At 35.2% G+C, this 20,854-nt stretch overlaps 1 protein-coding gene and 1 non-coding gene across 4 annotated transcripts in view; one reads left to right on the forward strand and one right to left on the reverse strand.

The window, feature by feature from the left end:
* Positions 1-20,854, reverse strand: part of ATG5 (autophagy related 5) — a 139,969-nt gene that overhangs the window by 100,994 nt on the left and 18,121 nt on the right. For all 3 annotated transcript variants that reach the window (XM_055260320.2, XM_055260331.2, XM_055260309.2), the window contains one exon: positions 5,651-5,729. In XM_055260320.2, the coding sequence (XP_055116295.1) occupies positions 5,651-5,729 (79 nt within the window). The remainder of the gene's footprint in view (positions 1-5,650; positions 5,730-20,854) is intronic.
* On the forward strand, positions 16,798-16,908 carry LOC129477834 (U6 spliceosomal RNA). The gene has a single exon (XR_008656020.1). It is a non-coding gene; the product is annotated as a U6 spliceosomal RNA (small nuclear RNA).

Below are 20,854 nucleotides of genomic sequence, written 5' to 3' on the forward strand. Positions count from 1 at the left end.
ACGGTAAGCAAAACAGGATTTGCCCACTGTGCTTGAAAGACAGTTGGTTCAAAAAGCTAACTTGTGTTATCTCTGGCATTCAGCAGAGTTCAGCACATAAGCACTTATCTGAATGTTGATCTTATTTTACTTAACAAATGTGAGCTCTTACCCCTAAATCATTGCTGTCAACATTCAAAATTAAAATGTCTCCTCTCCTCAAAACCAAAACTTACCAAATCAGCACCATGTTACCAAGAGAAAGAAAAACACCAAGGTTTTATAGGATTTGTTTACTCTATTAAACTTTATTTAGGATTTGCAACAGAACTGGGCATTTTAAAGACCCCACTATTTCCACCTGATGTCATTAAACTTTTGAATCACATTAACTTCTTTTTTAAAAATTCCATGCACTGTTCTCAACATGGACAAAGAGAGAAAAAAATTTTTTTAATTTTAAAAAATCTACATACTGTAAGTAATCTTTTAACTGTAATGTCGCTTTGCAAACAGCATGCCTACAGAATTAATGAAAAAAAATACGGAGAAGGAGAAAATGCAAAGGTGGCAAAATGTTAAAAAGCAGCAAATCCAAGTGAAAGGTATTACGAGTATTCACTGGACCACAATTAAGTTTTTTTTTTGTTTTTTTTTAGATGGAGTCTGCCCTGTTGCCCACCCAGGCTGTAGTGCAGTGGCATGGTCTCGGCTCACTGCAACCTCCGCCCCCCAGGTTCAAGCGATTCTCCTGCCTCAGCCTCCAGAGAAGCTGAGGTTACAGGCACCTGCCACCATGCCCAGCTAATTTTTGTATTTTTAGTAGAGACAGGGTTTCACCACGTTGGCCAGGCAGGCCTCAAACTCCTGACCTCAAGAGATCCACCTGCCTCACCTCCCAAGGTGCCAGGATTACAGGCATGAGTCACTGACCTGCCACACAATTAATTTTGCTAATGCATGTTTAAATTTTTTAATATAAAAAATTGGGGAGACAGAAATGAGATAATTTTCTTGGTAGTCTCACCAAGTTTAGGAATCAAAATGTCCTTAAAAACTAGTGAGAAAAGCCTGAAGAAGGTACCATTTTCATTGGTTTGGTAAACAAAACATACATCCAAATCTATATGTTATAAAGCAATTAACACTCTACAATTATATTTATCTCCCAGAAAACAGAAAACACAAAAATGCCTATAAAAATATTAATTTTCTGATTCACCCTTAAAAGCTTTTGGTTCTACAGACAATTACCATTAACTTTTAGATCTTCATTGTTCTCTAACTCTTGTTAATCAACATGTGGTCTGGTGGAACACTATCATAGCATTACCTATGCAGTTGTAAGAAATGCAGAATCTCTGAATCCAACCCAACGCTGCAGAATCAGAAACTGCACTTTAGTAAGACAGACACAGGTAACTTGAAAGTACATTAAAGTTTGAAAATCACTATTGTAGACATTAAAATGCATTTATTATAAACATTACAAACCTATACAAATCACAAACATCAAAGTCAGTTAAAAATTAGAGGAAATATGTCTGTTTGAAAACTTTTTAACAGTGTTTTTTTGAAGAGTTTCGTCAGAACTACTGATCCAAATGTGTGTGTGTGTGTGTGTGTGTGTGTGTGTGTGTGGCAGAGGCAACGGGATCTCTTAGAAGCTTTGATATTGCACAAAATCTAATCAAAATCTATTAATACCTTTGAAAACAATTGTAAAAGAAATTCTAAGAAGTCTGGTTAAAATATCAACATTATGCGGCATACTCAATACAAAATCACAGAAGATAAATGCAGAAACACCAAGTGACACTAAATTGTTACTCAATACATCCAATCTGTTGAATGAATAAACTATTTTCTACAAACTTGAAAAACCGCTTCCTCACTAAAAGCATTGATTTTCTGCCTGAAAATTAACACTTACCCAGTTTCATTATAATCAATCAAAAATCTATAAGGCAGTACAATAGAGGCAGGCCTACACCAATCAGTACAAGCTATCAATTAAACATCTGAAGATAACCTTTGAAGTAACCTAGGTCCTGATGCTCCCCCAAATGAATGGAACTTAGTATATATATAGAAAAAAAAAAATCTGGGCAATAACTTTCCTCTAACAGGCCAGGATCAGAAAGAATAACTAAGAATAGCTGAAAGAAACACACTGATAGCTTGAACAAACTCTAAATGTTCTCTATAATTTCCTTATTAACTGTAAGATTCTTTTTTCTATTTGCTAATAAACTTTCCTACTGGGAAGAAAATGTATGATCTACTAAGGATCCCAAAGAGTTTATATTTATGTGGATTATATTACTGATATTTACACTAGAAATTAGAGCTGAAACATTTAAAAAACATTAATTCACTTAAAAATACCAAGAATAAAACCACTACACATTAACACTAAAATTTTATTTCCGCAAAAATCAACTGTATTTCCCAGAACAACAACAACAAAAAAAAAACAGGAACACTGACACTAATATGTATTTTTGCAAATATTTTTAATGCCTTAATAGACAACCAATGGATTACCTTACTTGCTTCTATGTTCAGTATTCTAGAATATGTTGTTTTGGTTGAAGTATATAAAGGAAATTCAGGCTCACAAAGATATGTAGTTTAAAAGAAGTATTTTAATAGCCTTTTTGGCTTTGTGGATATTCTTCAATACTACACCATATTTAACAAGTTCAGTTTATTATATTATTATTATTATTATTTTGAGACAGGGTTTCACTCTGTCGCCCAGGATAGAGTGCAATCACTGTGAGTGGTACAGCTCACTGTAACCTCAAACTCCTGGGCTCAAGTGATCCTCCCACTTCAGCTTCCCAAGTAGCTGGGACTAGAGGTGCATGCCACCATACTTGGCTTATTTTATTTTATTTTATTTTATTATTTTATTTTATTTATATTTAGATACAGAGTCTGCCCTGTCATTCATTCATTCATTCATTTTTAGAGACAGAGTTTTGCCCTGTCACCCAGGATGAAGTGCAGTTGTCTGATCATGGCTCACTCCAGCCTTGAATAACTGGGCTAAAGCTATCCTCCTGCCTCAGCCTCCCAAGTAGCTAGGACTACAGGTGCACACCACTGCACCCAGCTAATTTTTAAACTTTTTGTAGAGATGGGGTCTATGTTGCCCAGGCTGGTCTCAAACTTCTGGGCTCAAGCAATCCTCCTGCCTCAGCCTCCCAATGTGCCAGGACTGCAGGTGTGAGGTATCGTGCCCATCCAGTTTATTGTAATAATAATGTGGAATCTGAAACATTATCAATGAACATTTTATACTGTTAAGATTTCTTATTCTAATGTTGCACTTTGAATGGATCTTTTTACACATGCATAATCTTGTAACATCAAGCACTGGTCATCTGGAAATGTTCACTGATTTACTTACGCATTCCAAATGTTGACCCTTTCACTATACGAAACTTTTAAAACATCAGATGTTAAAATGACCACCAATCTCATCAGAAAATTATTTAAGAATAAAGCTTTCAAGTTTACAGTGGCATCATGTTTTCCAAAATTCAAATTTTCACTTAAAGGTTGAAATTTTACCACTGACAACAAATACTATCACTTGTTTTCCCTGCAGTGAGAGGTTCACTTTATTCTTTTTCAAGAAAATGTCTAACAAATAACAAAGTCTCAACAACCAGTTTGTCTGTCAATCATTCTTTCAAGTAAAATAATGGTGTTTCATAAAAATAAGTGGCCAGTTCAGCTGGCAACCAAAAAATTACACAAGTGCTTTTCCTCAAGACAACCATATTTGGCATGCAATAGAAGAGCTTTATTTGTACTTCCCATTCCATCATACAGGATACGAAAAAGACATGTACTTAAGAGTCAAGATTAATAATAATTAATACTTTGTACTACTTCATCCAGAACAGTCTTAAACTGGTGTTCTTTTTACTGTAAGTGTGTGGTTATAAAGAAAACAATGACAACTAGTACAGTGAGGTACAATGCCCTGCTTTGTGCTAAGGCATCCACAGTTTTAACCACCACTGTTTTTGCATATCAGTGTAAATGTTAACACAATGGGAAAGGCGAATAACATCCTGATATTACTATATCATGGAAACAGATTTGACCTGATGAATCCACTGAAAGGGTTTCAGGAACCTGACACACAGAAGGATCTCTGTATTTGTTGAATGAATGAATGAGTGAATAAATAAATAAACAAGCAGACAGCTATGATATATTTTAATCTGGATTTCAAAGTATTTTAGAGTTTTTCACACAAAAAAATCTAATTATTGGAATTATTTTCCAACATTAACAGAAAAGACTCGTCAGGCAATATAGCACCCCTACCCTTAATATGTTTGAAGTAGTTTTATCTCCAAACCTCTCTAAACTTAAATTGTTGTATATGCAAGCATTCCTTGCTTTGCATGTAACATGGCAAATGAAATTCATGCATACCAACACTATGTGCTCGATCTGTACTGTTCTTTGGTAACTAACGTGTTTAATAACATGGTATTGTGGAAAGCACATTATAATAAATGTACATGAAAATAAGCTCTAATGACCCACAAACTCAAATTCAGTAAAACAGGAAGGAAAAGCATCATATGAAGAATGAATGAGCAACCTTTGGGCAGTAACTATGAATGGACACCCCTGATGGGAAAGAAACTCAGACACCTAAATTACTTTTTCAAACTCTACATGCCTCTCTCCAATATATTGGAGAGAGGCCAAGGCAGGTGGATCACTTGACTTGAGATCAGGAGTTCAAGACCAGTTCAAGTACCTGAGACCGACATGGTGAAATCACTGCCATTTGAGAATGAATCACTGTTCGTGATCAACTAATATCAGAGACTGACATGGTGGAATCATTGCTATTTGAGAATGAATCACTGTTCGTAATCAATTAATATAAGTGTTTCCAATCACAAAAACCAAATGGTCTTCGTGAATTGGGGGAGGGGAACAGAGCAGAAGCAAGGTGGCTAAGGGAATGAGGGACCAGCACTTCATAAAATATTGAGACAAAATTAGGTCACACTAAATTCAGTCTGGTCTTAAAAACTACAGGAATGAACATTTCTCAAAACAAAGGTAGATCAAATCTTTGGAATTCCATCTCCTAACCCTTCTCTTATTTCATTCAAAATAGCCTTAGAATTACTCAATAGTATTAGGTTGTCCCCTCTGTACTTCCAAGTCCACGTCTACATGCAGGATTTTTGTTTTTACTAGCCGACTTTTAAAAATTAACACCAACTTTCAAAACTTTAAATTTTATTTTTTATAGAGGCAGGGTCTCGCTACATTGCCCAGGCTGGTCTTGAACTCCTGGGCTCACATGATCCACCCACCTCAGCCTCCCAAAGTGCTGGGATTACAGGTGTGAGCCACCAAGCCTGGCCCAAAAACTCGTAAATTTTAAACAGTGTATTAAGCACTAATAAAGAAAAGCAGTTCATATATTAAAAGTTTAAGTGTTTCTGCCAAGAGTTAGGAAAAAATTGAAAAGCATCTTATAGACAAACACTAATCGAAGCTTAGCAACTAAAACAGTGTCACGGGAAAAGCAATAAACCACTTAAAAAGAAAATTCTACTCGAAGTCTATTTATTATGTATCACAAATGGGACAAAGGAGAAATGCAAATTTACTATACCTTAAAATGTACTGTGATGTTCCAAGGAAGAGCTGAACTTGATGCAAGAAGATCAAACAGCAAACCAATTGGATAATGCCTAAAAATGAAACGGTATATTTTGAGAAAATATATATGTGAAGTTATAACTACAACTCCAAAATAAATTTCCAACACATATTTTTAACACCAAATGTCAGGGGCTTTAATCACAAATCACAGGAAGGCTACATTCTATAGTTACGTGCCTGGGCTAGTATGATCTATTTTCCAGGCATCAGGTGGTTTCCTTCTAACCACTTCATTGCCATAGAAACCTCAATATGCACAATGGGATTGTGGGCAAAGGCATTCTTTATCAGACATGTGAACTGTTATGTCACAGTACTGCTGCATCTGTCATCCCAGTATTCATAAAGGACAGTTGATTTTTGTAAATTTATTTAAATATGTTTTTTACTTTTAGAACTTAAAATTTTAAAAAACTGTAAGAACCAAGATGAGCATCTAAAACACATACAAATCACCTATTCTGTGGTTATTACTATTAACATTATAGCATATAAATTTCCAGTCTTTTACCTACACATACATATCTAAATACAGATTGGGACTATCCTTTACAAACTGTACTATAACCTTTTTCACATAATATGTCAACATTTTCCCAAGCCACTGAATATTCTTCTGAAACCTAATTCTAAATTTAAAAAAATAAGTTCCAAAATAAGAGAACATTTCCTAATATAACCATTACTCACAGCGAAGTAAATAATTAGCAATAAATAAACATGACTAATACAAATGTTGTAGATTTCAAGGGACAAACCTTAAGTCATCCTTTTAAAAAATCTAAAGTAAATTAGCTTACTTGGTTAATCAGCATTAAATAATACAGGTTGAGTATTCCATTTCCAAAACGCTTGGGATTAGAAGTGTTTCAGATTTCAGCTTTTTTTTTTTTTTTTTTTCAAATTTTGGAATATTTGCATCATATTCTTACCATTTGAGCATCACAAATCTGAAAATCTGAAATGCTGGAATGAGCACTTCCTTCAAGTGTCATGTCAGTGCTCAAAATGTTTTGGATTTTGTAGTCTTAGATTCTGGATTTCAAATTGTGGGATGTGGGATGCTCAACCTGTACTCACAACAAAGGCAAAAAGAAGACTACTTGGTGTTATACACAGTCCTGTCTTTATCTGTATAATCTATTAATGAGTTACTCCTAGATTTAAGGGCTGCAAAATTTGAAAACATATCAAATTTATCTCAAAATGAGTAATTCTGACCAAGATTCAAATGTCAGTTAATATTATTTATGCTTGTGCTACTCTGGGCACAATGATTATGGGATAGCCCTGCTCTGCAAGGAGCAGTACACATTTGCTTATATATATAAACATACATATATGTTTATGTATATAATTGTATATATAATTTATGCTTGCTTACTTTTACAGAATTATGGAAAAGTCAACAGTTTCTAGAGATCATGTATTTATTTGGTAGGAATTTAGGATGGGCTGGGTACTGTAACTCAAGCCTGTAATCCCAACACTTTGGGAGGCCAAGATGGATCACTTGACTTGAAGTCAGGAGTTCGAGACCAGTTCCAGTACCTGAGACTGACATGGTGAAACTCTGTCTCTACCCAAAAATACAAAAAAAAAAACAAAAAATTAGCTGGGCATGATGGCACACACCTGCAGCCCTAGCTACTCAGGAGGCTGAGGTGGGAGAATGTCTTGAGCCTGAGAGGCAGAGGCTGCAGTGAGGCCAAGACTGCGCCACTGCACTCCAGCCTGGACAACAGAGTGAAACCTTGTCTCAAGAAAAAAAAAAAAAAATTTAGGATGATGTCCTCTCGGTAAAAGTAAAACAGTGGGGGTACTTTTAGTCTCATATGCATTATATCTCTTAATAATAACCCTTAAATTTCTCTCTAATCAATCCTTTCATATCCAGAAAATAATACTGAAGAAAATTCTGGAACCAGGAAAAACTCTCGCCTCAGTCAAAACCTAAAATTAAAAAATACACACACACACACACACACACACATACACACATATATAGTACTATACACAAGTTATAGATTTAATCCAATTCTGATCCTTCTCTCTGAAGTATTAAAATTGAACAAGCTCTAAATAATACCTTACACTTTTACAAAACAGACCTTTTAACGTCTTCAATTTACTTTTTAGAATATCTCTCTTAGGTATCTGCAACAGGGTTAAAGATGAAAGTAGGCACTTAATTAAAGTTCTGTTTACTTGGATTTCATTAAAAAGACTTAACATTTCAAAAGTGACACCATATTGCTTTCCAAATTCTAAACAGCACTGAAAATACAAAGAACTCTGCTAAGCAAAATAGTCTCATCTATTAGATAAGATTCACTCGAGATCACATAAAATTACTAGCAATCCAGTGTTTTACATATTCCCTGCCATTAACAAATGTGTGAAACACTTTTGTGAATTTGTAAGCAAATTCTAAACCAAATATCATATCTTAAAGCAATCTATAATATAAAATCAAGTAATTTTTTTTCTTTTTTGAGACAGTGTCTTACTCTGCAACCTAGGCTGGAATGCAGTGGTGCAGTCAGAGCTCACTACAACCTTGACCTCCTGGGCTCAAGCGATCCTCCCACCTCAGCCTCCTGAGTGGCTGGGAATACAGACATGTGCCACTATACCCAGCTAATTATTTTATTTTTTATAGAGATAGTGTCCAACTATGTTGCCCAGGCTGGTCTCAAACTTCTGGGCTCAACCAATACTCCCACCTTGGCCACCCAAAGTAATGAGATTATAGGCATGAGCCACTATGTCCAGCCCAAATAACTTTAAAAGGAAATACCTGGATCAGAATACAAGTTAAACATAAGACTCAATCATCAATTATTTTTTAACCCTCAATATTTAAAAAACAAGAAAACTATAAATATTTTAAAAATGAGAAAACTATACACAGAATCCTGAACAAAGTACATAATAAAAAGCTGATGAATGCATAAATCGAAGCAGTCCGCAGACTAACCCTAGGTACAACATAAAGATCCAATGGAGCCAATTTTAGGTTCTGAGTTTCTTTTTTGAGCAGTTCCAACTATTTTAATGATTGACACTTCATGACTTTTATTCATTCTTAAAGGTATTCCAAAGAACAGAAAAACTCACTCTAAAAAAAAAAAGATAAAACTTACTCCATGTAGTAATTACCATATGGAGCCACTGGACCCTTTTATAAATCTAAGATATATTTTAGGGTCTTAATGATCATATTGTTTCCTATATATTGAAACATTTTACTATTTCATCCCTCTAGAACTTATTTCATCATTATTTGTCAATCATTCCCAATAAGAGACTAAAACAGTAAGAATTTGAAAAAATAACATGATGCCTAGAAGGATGATAGAAGAATGTACCCTTCTTTCATTTTCTTATGTGTTGCCTAAAGTATTGAAACATCTTTCAAGAAAGTGTAAAATAAGCATGCAGGCTGGGCGTGGTGGCTCACGCCTGTAATCCCAGCACTTTGGGAGGCTGAGGTGGGTGGATCACCTGAGGTTAGGAATTCAAGACCAGGCTGACCAATAAGGTGAAACCCTGTCTCTACTAACAATACAAAAATTAGCTGGGCGTGGTGGCATGTGTCTGTAGTCCCAGCTACTCGGGAGGCTGAGACAGGTGAATTACTTGAACTTGGGAGGTGGAGGTTGCAGTGAGCCAAGACTGTGACACTGCACTCCAGCCTGGGCAACAGAGCAAGACTCAGTCTCAGAAAAAAGAAAAAAGAGAGCAAACTCCATTCTGGAATCAGTTTTTAGCTATCATTAACAGTTGAAAATTCCAAGTTTCTCATTTTCTACCTATAATGGCAGAGAAAAAAACTGACAGAGGAAGATGTTTCACAATTATTAGACAAATCAGGACAAAATACAAAGAGAGACAGCAGTACTCTAGACTTCAATGACAATAGTGAAATTGATCATTTACGTGAAATCTCAAACTCTGAGTCTTTAGATGATATCTTAAATTTTCCATAGCTCAAGAACTAATAGAAGAACAATATATTTCTAAGGACAAAAAGGAACATATGGTAATCTTAACAGCTTAGTCATCAACAGAAAAAACTTCATTACATGCTATTTTATGACAAAAACCTGGACCATTCCATTTTACTAAAAGAATGTGACAATATTATTTCATCTTTTATGCTATTTACACAAATTTATTTGATAGTGGGCAAATGCAAAAGGTCCATTTATATAAAAAGAAGACTGAAGGAATTAGATCACACAGAAATGAAAAAAAGTACTGGGCTGCTCAGTCTAATTGGTGTTGATTCACATAAAAAAGAAAATATTTCATAATGAAATCATAAGCTGGCAAAAGGTTTATAGATTTCTTCAAGTATTATTAACACTATTAGATGCAAGAAGGGCCAGAAGTAATAAGCTAGAACCTCTCAGAGGTATATTTGAATCTATAAAAATTAATGAGCAATTAGTTGCATTCAGGGGATGTTGACCATTTTAGATACCTTTAAAACTAGAAAAATATGAAATGAAAATGTAAATTTGCTGTACTTAAACCTGTATTAAAATTTCTAATAACGTTGTTATACACTATTCCTTTATTCTAAATTCTCTAAATTATTTGCAAGATGACTTAAATACACACACACACACACACACACACACACACACACACAAAATGTATTTATATATTTTAAAGTTCATTGGAGCATGGGCCACTGCGCCCGGCACTACCCGGTCAAAATCTTAAATTTTTTTTTTAAATTTCACTGGTCCCGGATGGTAAACGATGACAACTCCTTTGTCTTGGTATATTAAGAATTAAGAGATAAATTTAAACATATGCTTCCTTAAAATTATATTTAAATTTAAATTAGGTGGGCGTGGTGGCATGCGCCTGTAATCCCAGCTACTTGGGAGGCTGAAGTGGGAGAACTGCTTGAACCCAGGAGGCGGAGGTTGCAGTGAGCCAAGATAGTGCGACTACTCTCCAGCCTGGGCGACAGAGGGAGACTCCATCTCCATAAAAAAATAAATAAAGTATTAACATAAAAACATTCTAAATATTATAAAAATGAATAATCATTCTGTAATGATTTTTTAAAAATAAAAATGAACCAGAAAAACGAAGAAGATAACCATTTACTTATTTCTATTGTCAAATTCCATAATTAGCATGTAGTTCAATACAAATTTTTATGTTAGAATTATTTTCATGCAAAGATACTAATTCCAAACAAATATGCTATCTGAATTCACTGGTTCCCAGATTGCTTATTTCTGATGAATCTATTGATATTCAAGAAAATCTATAAAAGAAAACAGAACTGGCAAAAATTAAAGGTACTGAGTTTCTCTTACACTTTAATCTGATTTACATCAAGGATTTCAAAAGTACCAATTGGTACAACTCTTCTAAACAGATATTATATACAGTTTTGTGAGGAGGCTTCTAACCACAACACAGAAACCACATACACCAGAAGTAAATCATAATGTAACTATTGGCTATTATGTTGCTACTTCTACCATCTAACTTAAAATTAATAGAAAAGGAAGTAGTAAGGATCTGAACCTGGAATACGGTCCGCCCTTGGTATGTGTGGGGGATTGGACCTAGTTGGATACCAAAATTCGCTGATGCTTAAATCCCTTATATTAAATGGCATAGTGTTTGCATATAACCTACACATATTTTCCTGTATACTTCAAACTATTGCTAGATTACTTATAATACCTATTACAATGTAAGTGCTATATAAATCATTGTTAAACCATATTGGACTTTTTGTGGTTTCATTTTTATTGTTGTATTATTATTAGTTATTGCTTTCTCCCCCAAATATTTTCAATCCATGGTTGGTTGAATCCATGGATGCAGAACCCATGGATACAGAACACCAACTCTTATCCAGAACTGTATTTTCTGTGTAAATAAGAGGACCCAACTAGCTAAAGGCTCAATGTATTGCCCTATAGAAAATGACTGCATGAGAACAGTATTAGGCCTATTTTTACACTTCATTCTTTTTCTTCTTTACATTGCTCTAGTCGTCCATATTCAATTCTCGAAATGAATATATTTTAATATTTCTTTGCTTTTTGTTTTTTTATTCATTATTCCATTTATATGTGTGTGTATGTTTGTGCACGTGTGCACATTGGCACATGGTGTAGCAATAATGGATATTCTTTTTTTTTTTTTTTTTTTGAGACGGAGTCTCGCTCTGTCGCCCAGGCTGCAGTGCAGTGGCGCAATCTCGGCTCACTGCAAGCTCCGCCTCCCGGGTTCACGCCATTCTCCTGCCTCAGCCTCTCCGAGTAGCTGGGACTACAGGCGCCCGCCACCACGCCCGGCTAATTTTTTGTATTTTTAGTAGAGACGGGGTTTCACCGTGGTCTCGATCTCCTGACCTCGTGATCCGCCCACCTCGGCCTCCCAAAGTGCTGGGATTACAAGCGTGAGCCACCGCGCCCGGCAATAATGGATATTCTAAGGGACACGATTCTAGTATAAATATCTGTACTCAGAGAGCAAACTAATACAAGTATTCTAAAATCAGCACTGAAACAATTTTCCCCATACTGGAGAACTACTGCCCAAGTTCATGTCACTAAAATAAATGCCTCCTATTCGGAAAGTTGCTGCATTCTGATTCACCGGAAACAGGATTACATTTCATTGTAACTGCAAGCATGTAACTACATATGCAAACCAAAGTAATTTGATGATTGCTGTGAATACTGACTTACTCTATACGTGGGACAAACACAAACAACTATAGAGTAGCAAAGTGTTTCACAGCTTTCTAAGCCTATTCTTATATATGAAAAAGTTCAAAAATAATGAAGGGATACCACATATATAAAATTTATGTAAGTCACATTTCAAAAATCTAGTTTACATTGTTAACCCCTTTATGCCTAGTGTTCCATTATTGGAACACTAAGCTTGTGGGAGTTATGTAAACTGTTGAAGGTCATTGACAAGGTCTGATTTTTCACACACAAAAATTTTAACCTCCTGCATAAATGGGTTAAGTTCCAGAAATTCACAACCTTAAAAAGACTGGAAATAAGACCGAAGAATCTGTTAGCATTTATGATTAAAATGTTAAATGTTTTTTAAAAAATTATACGCAGGTTTTCACTAAAGCATTTTGCTAAAATTTACTTTTGAAATCACAAAGAGTATTAAATTCTGAGTCATTCTATCATGTCTATGTTTAAGATCAACATCAATACAGCCATGGGACATTTAACAACATGGATATGTTCTGAGAAATGCATTGTTAAGCAATTTCATTTGCTGTTCAAACATCACAGTGTACTTACACAAACCTAGATGCCACAGCCTACTACGTACCTAGGCTACACGGTATAGCCTAATGTTCCTAGGCTATAATCCTGTACAACATATTACTACACTGAACACTCTAGACAACTGTAACACAATGATAAGTATGTATGCATCTAAACATAGAAAGGATACTATAAAAATACAGATTATCATTTTCTGGGACCACCATCCTAAATGCGGTCCATCATTGACCAAAATTATGTAGCCCAAGAGTATGTATTTTTTTTACAATTCAAAAAGTAATTTCAACTTCTTCCTTTCACCACCTGTCCTGAAAGTCAATTTGCACAGAGTAAAATTTCCCATTAAAGTTATTTATTTTACAGTTGACAAAATGAGAAGCTTGTTCTAAATTTTGTGCTTGAAGGTCTAAGATCTAAACCAAAATTAGGGTTTACTTACAAGGTAGTCTTCAGAAGGACCAAGAACTGGTCTCTTAAAATAATTCTAATATAAAAGTAACAAATATAAAATGTGAACATCAGTTGTGGTAGTAAGAAACTTCACCCCTTAAAATACAATGTTAGAGCACCCTCTGCTGATTAACATCTCAGTCTAAAGAAAGAGACTCTATTTTGAGTTAGGCCAGCACTTTCCACTTCCCATGTAATTTTTTAAAGCTAAAGATGCAAAGATAAAGCTCTAATCAGACATAACTTCCTTGTAAGCTCTCTACAAATCAACAACAACAAATGTATTGAGTATTCATTATAAGTATACCACTGTTCTTAAATTTTTTAAATTCTGATTTGGACAAACTGACATAAGCAATTAGAGAGAACAGATAAGATGGGAGAAAAATTTTTAAACAAAATGTTAGTAGGTGTGGTAAAAAGAGCCCTGAACTGATACTCTCAAAATCTGGGTCCTAACTTACTTATTTGAGCAAGTTATCTTACTTATTTGAGTCTCGGTTTTCCAAATAAAAGCAAGGGGCAAATTTAGATTCATTCATTCATTCACTGAACAAACATTTACTTATCCCCTCCTACATGCTGCTGGTTTAAGTACAAAGAAAAATGATCCAAAATCTGAACCTTTTTTAACACTGACATGATGCTCAAAGGAACTGCTGCTTATTGAAGCATTTTGCATTTCAAATTTTCAGATTTGGAATACTGTAAGTATATAATACGAACATTCCAAAATCTGAAAAAATCTGAAATCTGAAACACTCTGGTCCCAACCATTTTGGATAAGGGATACTTAACCCATATTAACTCACTTAATTCTTGAAACAAACTTACGAAGTACAAGGTACCATTATTATCGCTGTTTTACAGACAAGAAAACTGAGATACAAAGAGGTCAAATAACTTGCCCAAGGTTATATCGCTAGTAAGTGATGAAGCTGGGATTTGAAATCTAGTTTCTGACTCCAGAGTCAGCATCCTTAATAACCATTATGTTACAATATACAGTTATAACATGACAAGAATATAGGAAGTACACACATAGTTTAGAGATGGCACAAACGTAGAAATGATCACTTTGGGCTAAAAAGAACCACAAAAAAGGTCATAGTTAAGCTAGAAGTTAGAAGTATGAGCTACAGGAGGGAATATATGAATGAATAATTAATTACAACCAAAACAAAGGATGCTGGAAAGAGCAAAAAAGATTTATCAAATTAGATGAGCAAAGAAACAGAAGCCCAAAACATTATCCAACATTCATTAAAACAAGTAGCTTAGTATGCCTGGAAAGAAGTGGGATCATGGGCAACCTTTACACACACATCATGCTTTAGTGTTTGGCTTTACACTGTAGATGACGAGAAGTCAGAAAAGGGCTCTTGAGGAGAACAACAATGTTAGATCTGCATTTCAGAAAGAAAAATTACGGCACTGGGGAAGATAAACTAAAAGTAATAGTATTAAAAGCAGGAAGACAAATTAAGAGGCTACTAAAACAATCCATGTGAGAAATCAGATGGGCCTGAATCCCGAAAAACAAAGCAGGGAGTTTAAGGCATACTTAGAAGCCAGAATCAGAATCTAGAGGCTAGATGATGAGGGAATCAAGAGTGGAGACGAACATCAACAAATTTAAAAGATCCAAAATTACAGTGAGCTCTTTTTTTACTACAATAGAATCAAACTAGAATGAAAAGATAACAGAAAAACCACTAAATGTGGAAATTACACACGTTTCTAAAAACTAAGGTTCCAAAAGAAAGCCTCAAAAGAAAATTTTAAAAATACACAGACCCGAATGAAAATAAAAGCAGAACATATCAAAATTTATGGACTACACTAGAGCCTGGCCGAAATAGATATGTATAACACTAAATGCTTGTACAACATTGTGAATGTAATTAACACTACCATGGTTAAGATGGTAAATTTTGTTACACGCATTTTACTACAATTTAAAAAAGAAATTAAGGTAAGAGCTCAAAAAAATAACCTAGTTCCTTTTCAAGAAACTAGAAAAAAAATAATAAAACCAAAGCAAGCAGAAGGAATAAAATTATTAAAAACAAAAAAACAGAAACCAACAAAATTAGAAATTTTAAAAAGGAGAGAAAAATCCATGAACCGCAACACTGGCTCTTCAAAACAATAAGTAAAATTGGTAAACCTCTAACAAACCTGACAAAAATGAATACAACACTACAGATCCTAAAGTCATTCACAGATAAGGAAATACTATAAACAACTCTATATTCATAAATTCAACAACTTAGAAAAAACAAACCAGCTCCCCAAAACCCATAAACTACCAATACTCAATGAAGAGGAAATAGGCAAGCTGAGTATATCTATATATATCAAAGAAATTGAATTGGTAATTAAAATGCTCCCCAAAAAGAAACCTCCAGACCCAAGTGGTTTCACTAGAGATATCTATCAAACACTTAAAGAATTAAGTGGAGAACTACTGCCCAAGTTCATGTCACTAAAATAAATGCCTCCTATTCGGAAAGTTGCTGCATTCTGATTCACTGGAAACAGGATTACATTTCATTGTAACTGCAAGCATGTAACTACAAATGCAAACCAAAGTAATTTGATGATTGCTGTGAATACTGACTTACTCTATACGTGGGACAAACACAAACAACTATAGAGTAGCAATGTGTTTTTACACGATCTTTTCCAGAAAATACATCAGAACAGAACACTTCCCAACTCAGTTTATAAAGCCAGTATAACCCTAATGCTAAATCAGACAATAGAAAAAATAGAAAACTTCAATCGCTCTTCTGAACATAAGACACAAAAATCCTCAGCGAAATATTTTTTGGCAAACTGAATCCAACAATGTATAATACTAATTACATTCCGTGACCAAATAAGATTTATTAAAGGTATACAAGGTTGGTCCACCATCAAAAATTCACAAATGTCATCTATTACAGCAACGAGCTAAGGAAGAAAAGTGATAACAATCATATAATTAGCACAGAAAATGCATCTGACAAAATCCAACATCTATTCATGACAATTGTGAAAGACTAATACATTCTTCATAAAACTAAGAACACCAGAAGATGTCCACTCTCACCACTCTTATCCAACACAGCACTAGAAGTTCTAGCCACTCCAATAAGGAAAAAAAAGAAGAAAAGAAATAAAATGCCTACAGATTGGAAAAATTAAATAATTTCTATTTGCAGATGTCAAGACTGTTTACATAGAAAACCCCAAAGGATCTACCAAAAAAACTCCTAGAACTAGTGTGTGAGTTCAGCAAGGTTGCAGAACACAAAAATCAATCACATTTTCCATATACTAAAAATGAACATTCATGCTCGTTTTGGCAGCACATGTACTAAAATTAGAACGATACAGAGATTAGCATGGCCCTGCACAAGGATGACACCCAAATTTGTGAAGCGCTCCATAGTAAAATTTTTTTAAATTATAAAAATAAAAAATAAAGGAACATTCAGAAAACAAAATTAAATTTTTCTCTTTTACAATATATGTGGCTTGACATAGAAAGACCTCTAGGTGTTTTCAGCAGCTTTTCTCAAAATAGTCCCAGAATGGAAACAATCCAATGTCCATCAGTTAATGAATAAACAAACAATTTGTGGTACAACCATGCAGTGGGATACTATTCAGCAATAAAAAGGAAAAAACCACTGATACATGCAAAAAGGATGAGTCTCAAAAACATTACTCGAGGTAAAATTCAGACACAAAAGGCTACATACTACATGATTCCATTTATATGGCATTCTGAAAAAGGTAAAACAGCTGAGATGGAAATTAGATCACAGTAATTGCTGTGAGTCTGGGGGAAGGAAGAGGTAACTGTAAAGGAGCACCAGGGAATTTTGTCAAATTAAATATCTTATTATCTTGATTTTGTTAGTAGCTACACAACTGTACACAATTGTTTAAAAACTCTTCAAACCGGCCGGGCGCGGTGGCTCATGCTTGTAATCCCAGCACTTTGGGTGGCCGAGACAGGCGGATCACGAGGTCAGGAGATCGAGACCACGGTGAAACCCCGTCTCTACTAAAAATACAAAAAATTAGCCGGGCGTGGTGGCGGGCCCCTGTAGTCCCAGCTACTCGGAGAGGCTGAAGCAGGAGAATGGCGTGAACCCGGGAGCCTGCAGTGAGCCAAGATTGCGCCACTGCACTCCAGCCTCGGGCACAGAGCGAGACTCCGTCTCAAAAAAAAAAAATAAATAAATAAAATAAAATAAATAAATAAATAAATAAAAACTCTTCAAACCATACTCCAAAAAAAGATGAATTGGCCAGGCGTGGTGGCTCACACCTGTAATCCCAGCACTTTGGGAGGCCCAGGCAGGTGAAGCACCTAAGCTCAGGAGTTCAACACCAGCCTGGCCAATATGGTGAAACCCCGTCTCTACTATACTAAAAATACAAAAATTAACTGGCATGGTGGCGGGAGCCCGTAATTCCACCTACTCAGGGGGCTGAGGCAGGAGAATCACTTGAACCCAGGAGGTGGAGGTTGCAGTGAGCCGAAATCATGCCATTGCACTCCAGCCTGGGTGACAAGAGCAAAACTCCGCCTCAAAAGAAAAAAAAAAAAAAAAGATGAATTTTATTCCACATTAATTATATGCTTGGGATTATTTTTCCCTTCTCACAGAGTCTGTTAGCCAAGTAGATGAACAAAGAATAGTAAGAAAGAATTAACAGTAAAGGAAAAATAATTTGTTTTAAGAATACTCCATTCTGCTATTATCTATAACTAATTTTACTATACGTACTAATTTCTTTAAAAAATCTTTAAAACCAAGCATTTGTTTAAAAAACAAAGCCCCAGTACTCTTCATCTATGTCCTACTAACAGGAAGATAAAGTCATATTTTTACCATTTGAGTATGATGAAAGTCATGATTTGTCAAGGACTTTAGTTTTTTTTTTTCTTGCCATTGAGAACTGTCACCTTGTGTGAAAAGACAAACTTAACTGAATTAAGGGATAGAATCAGTGACAAGGTTATAAAGAGAGAAGAAACATCAATTTCTGTTCTTTCTTCCCTCATTTATGAGTTGTCTTATCTGGCGACTAATTTCCTTTCCTACCTGAACTTATTTAAAACTCCAAAGAATAAATATAGGAAAGACATTATTATCCAACTCAAATAAATGCTTCTGTATCCTTAAGACACTTGTATGGTCTCAAAAGTCCAAGTCTTCCAACACTTTAGTGGTAGCTGCTTTCCTACACTGATGGAAATTCATAGAACTATCCTATTTTGCAAAGCCCACCACTTAAATGCCAGATATTCTTATATTGATAGCCTATTTCCAGGAAGATACATTTTTTAACATAAGAGAAAACTGCTATTACTGGAAGCAAAGAGAGAAAAGATCAAGACTAAGCCCAGAGGCCCTGGATTACATTTATGCCCCTGGAAGTTATTCACGCCTCATATATATGGAGTACTTAAAAACACTAAAGGAAAAGATGCATCAAAAGTCATTAGATATAACGAGCTTACAGCATGACATAACTGTGGAAGTGATATAACACATAAAAAGTTAACACCCCCAACACTACCATAAAGATACTTGAATATAATTACTTTCACATAAGCTCTCTAAAAGGGAAAAGAACTCCACTCTTTAATAAAAGACTTTCCAAAGGGATAAATACTGACAAAGTAAGAACATGGTATAATATTTAAGCCAAAATCATTGTTTTGCAGTGACAAGGAGAAATGGGTCCAAACACTATTTACCCATAAACCTATAAAATATAAGCCATATTGAATACAAGAATAACCACCACAAGGGACAGCGTAAAACAGCAGCTGAAAGATGATGACTTAGCAATCACTTACTTTACAAGCTAAATTGAGGTTTCCCAAATTTTCCAGAGTTCCTCAACTGGGGGCGGTTCTGCCTCCATTCAGGGACATCTGGCAACATTTCTGATAATCAAGACCAAAGGAAGTGCTACTGGCACTTGTAGGAAGAGGCCAGAGCTGCTGTTAAATATCCTATAATGTACAGGGTAGCCCACCACAACAAAGAATTATCAAATTAAAAATGTCAATAGTGACCCTATTGAGAAATCTTGCTTTACAATAAAACTGAAAAGCCCCGCTAGTCACACAAAATCTTGAGACAATCTGTAATACATATAATGCAATACAATGTAAATAACTATAGATAGAAATACATATATCCCATTGCTACTCTCCCACACTGTTTCCCCCTCCATCCTGTCATTCTACTCTTCTATTTAATAATTGTTGCTCCGTTTACACTTCCTTTAAGCCACCTTCCCATTCCAAAACCTCCAATTCTCCTGAGAAATAAAAAGAAATGGGAAGGACTGCCTTATCTATGCTGCGTGAGGTCTAGTACTCAAGAAGAATCAGAGGAGTCTGACACATGATCATGAAGCTCAGTATTGTTTTGATTTAAAGAAAGAATGCTATAACAAGACAACTGTGTCATAAATTCCCAAAACCATCTCAAAGGATTAGAGACGGGACCCAAAATACAACCTTGTATGGTTGTAATCCATTATGAAAAATCTACTCATTCTTGGGATCTCATCAGCACAAGGTGAGTTCCAAAATTTCTCTCCTTGCTAATAAATAGTCATTTGATTCACATTGCTGCATTTATTAAAGACCTAACTAGCTTCCTTTCCTCTATCCTAAAGCTCTTTCAAAAACTCTTCATTTTAATATTCCCCAATTCAGAGAGCAAGTCCATTTTTAACCAACTTGTATTTTTCATGTTTCATTTAAATCTGTCTTAGCCTGTATTTTTTTCATTCAACTGTATCCAAATGGTAGCATTTCAACATTAACATCCAGCATACCTTGAACTATTTTTTTTTTACATTCTTCTCTCTGTAATTTCCAGTTTCATTAAATATTTTTGGAAGCACAATGAACAGAACTCCCAATAACAGAGGAAGCACAAAAAAACATCATTAGTACATGGATAAGCCCAGGTTTAGGATTTGATTTCAATATCTTTTTTTTTTTTTTTTTTGAGACAGAGTTTCACTCTTGTTGCCCAGGCTGGAGTGTAATGGTGCAATAGCTCACCGCAACCTCCACCTCCCAGGTTCAAGCATTTCTCCTGCCTCAGCCTCCCGAATAGCCCGGATTACAGGCATGCGCCACCACGCCCAGCTAATTTTGTATTTTTAGTAGAGATGGGGTTTTTCCATGTTGGTCAGGCTGGTCTCGAACTCCTGGCCCCAGGTGATCCGCCCAGCCTCGGCCTCCCAAAGTGCTGGGATTCGTGTAGTATCTGTTCTTATCAGTTCATTACCCTTCTTTAAAATGCAAAACATCAAATTTATTTTTCACTTAAAAAGGAAATCAATATTTTAAATACTCTAAA

This window comes from Symphalangus syndactylus, chromosome 2 (assembly GCF_028878055.3).
Source record: "Symphalangus syndactylus isolate Jambi chromosome 2, NHGRI_mSymSyn1-v2.1_pri, whole genome shotgun sequence".
Taxonomy (NCBI): domain Eukaryota; kingdom Metazoa; phylum Chordata; class Mammalia; order Primates; family Hylobatidae; genus Symphalangus; species Symphalangus syndactylus.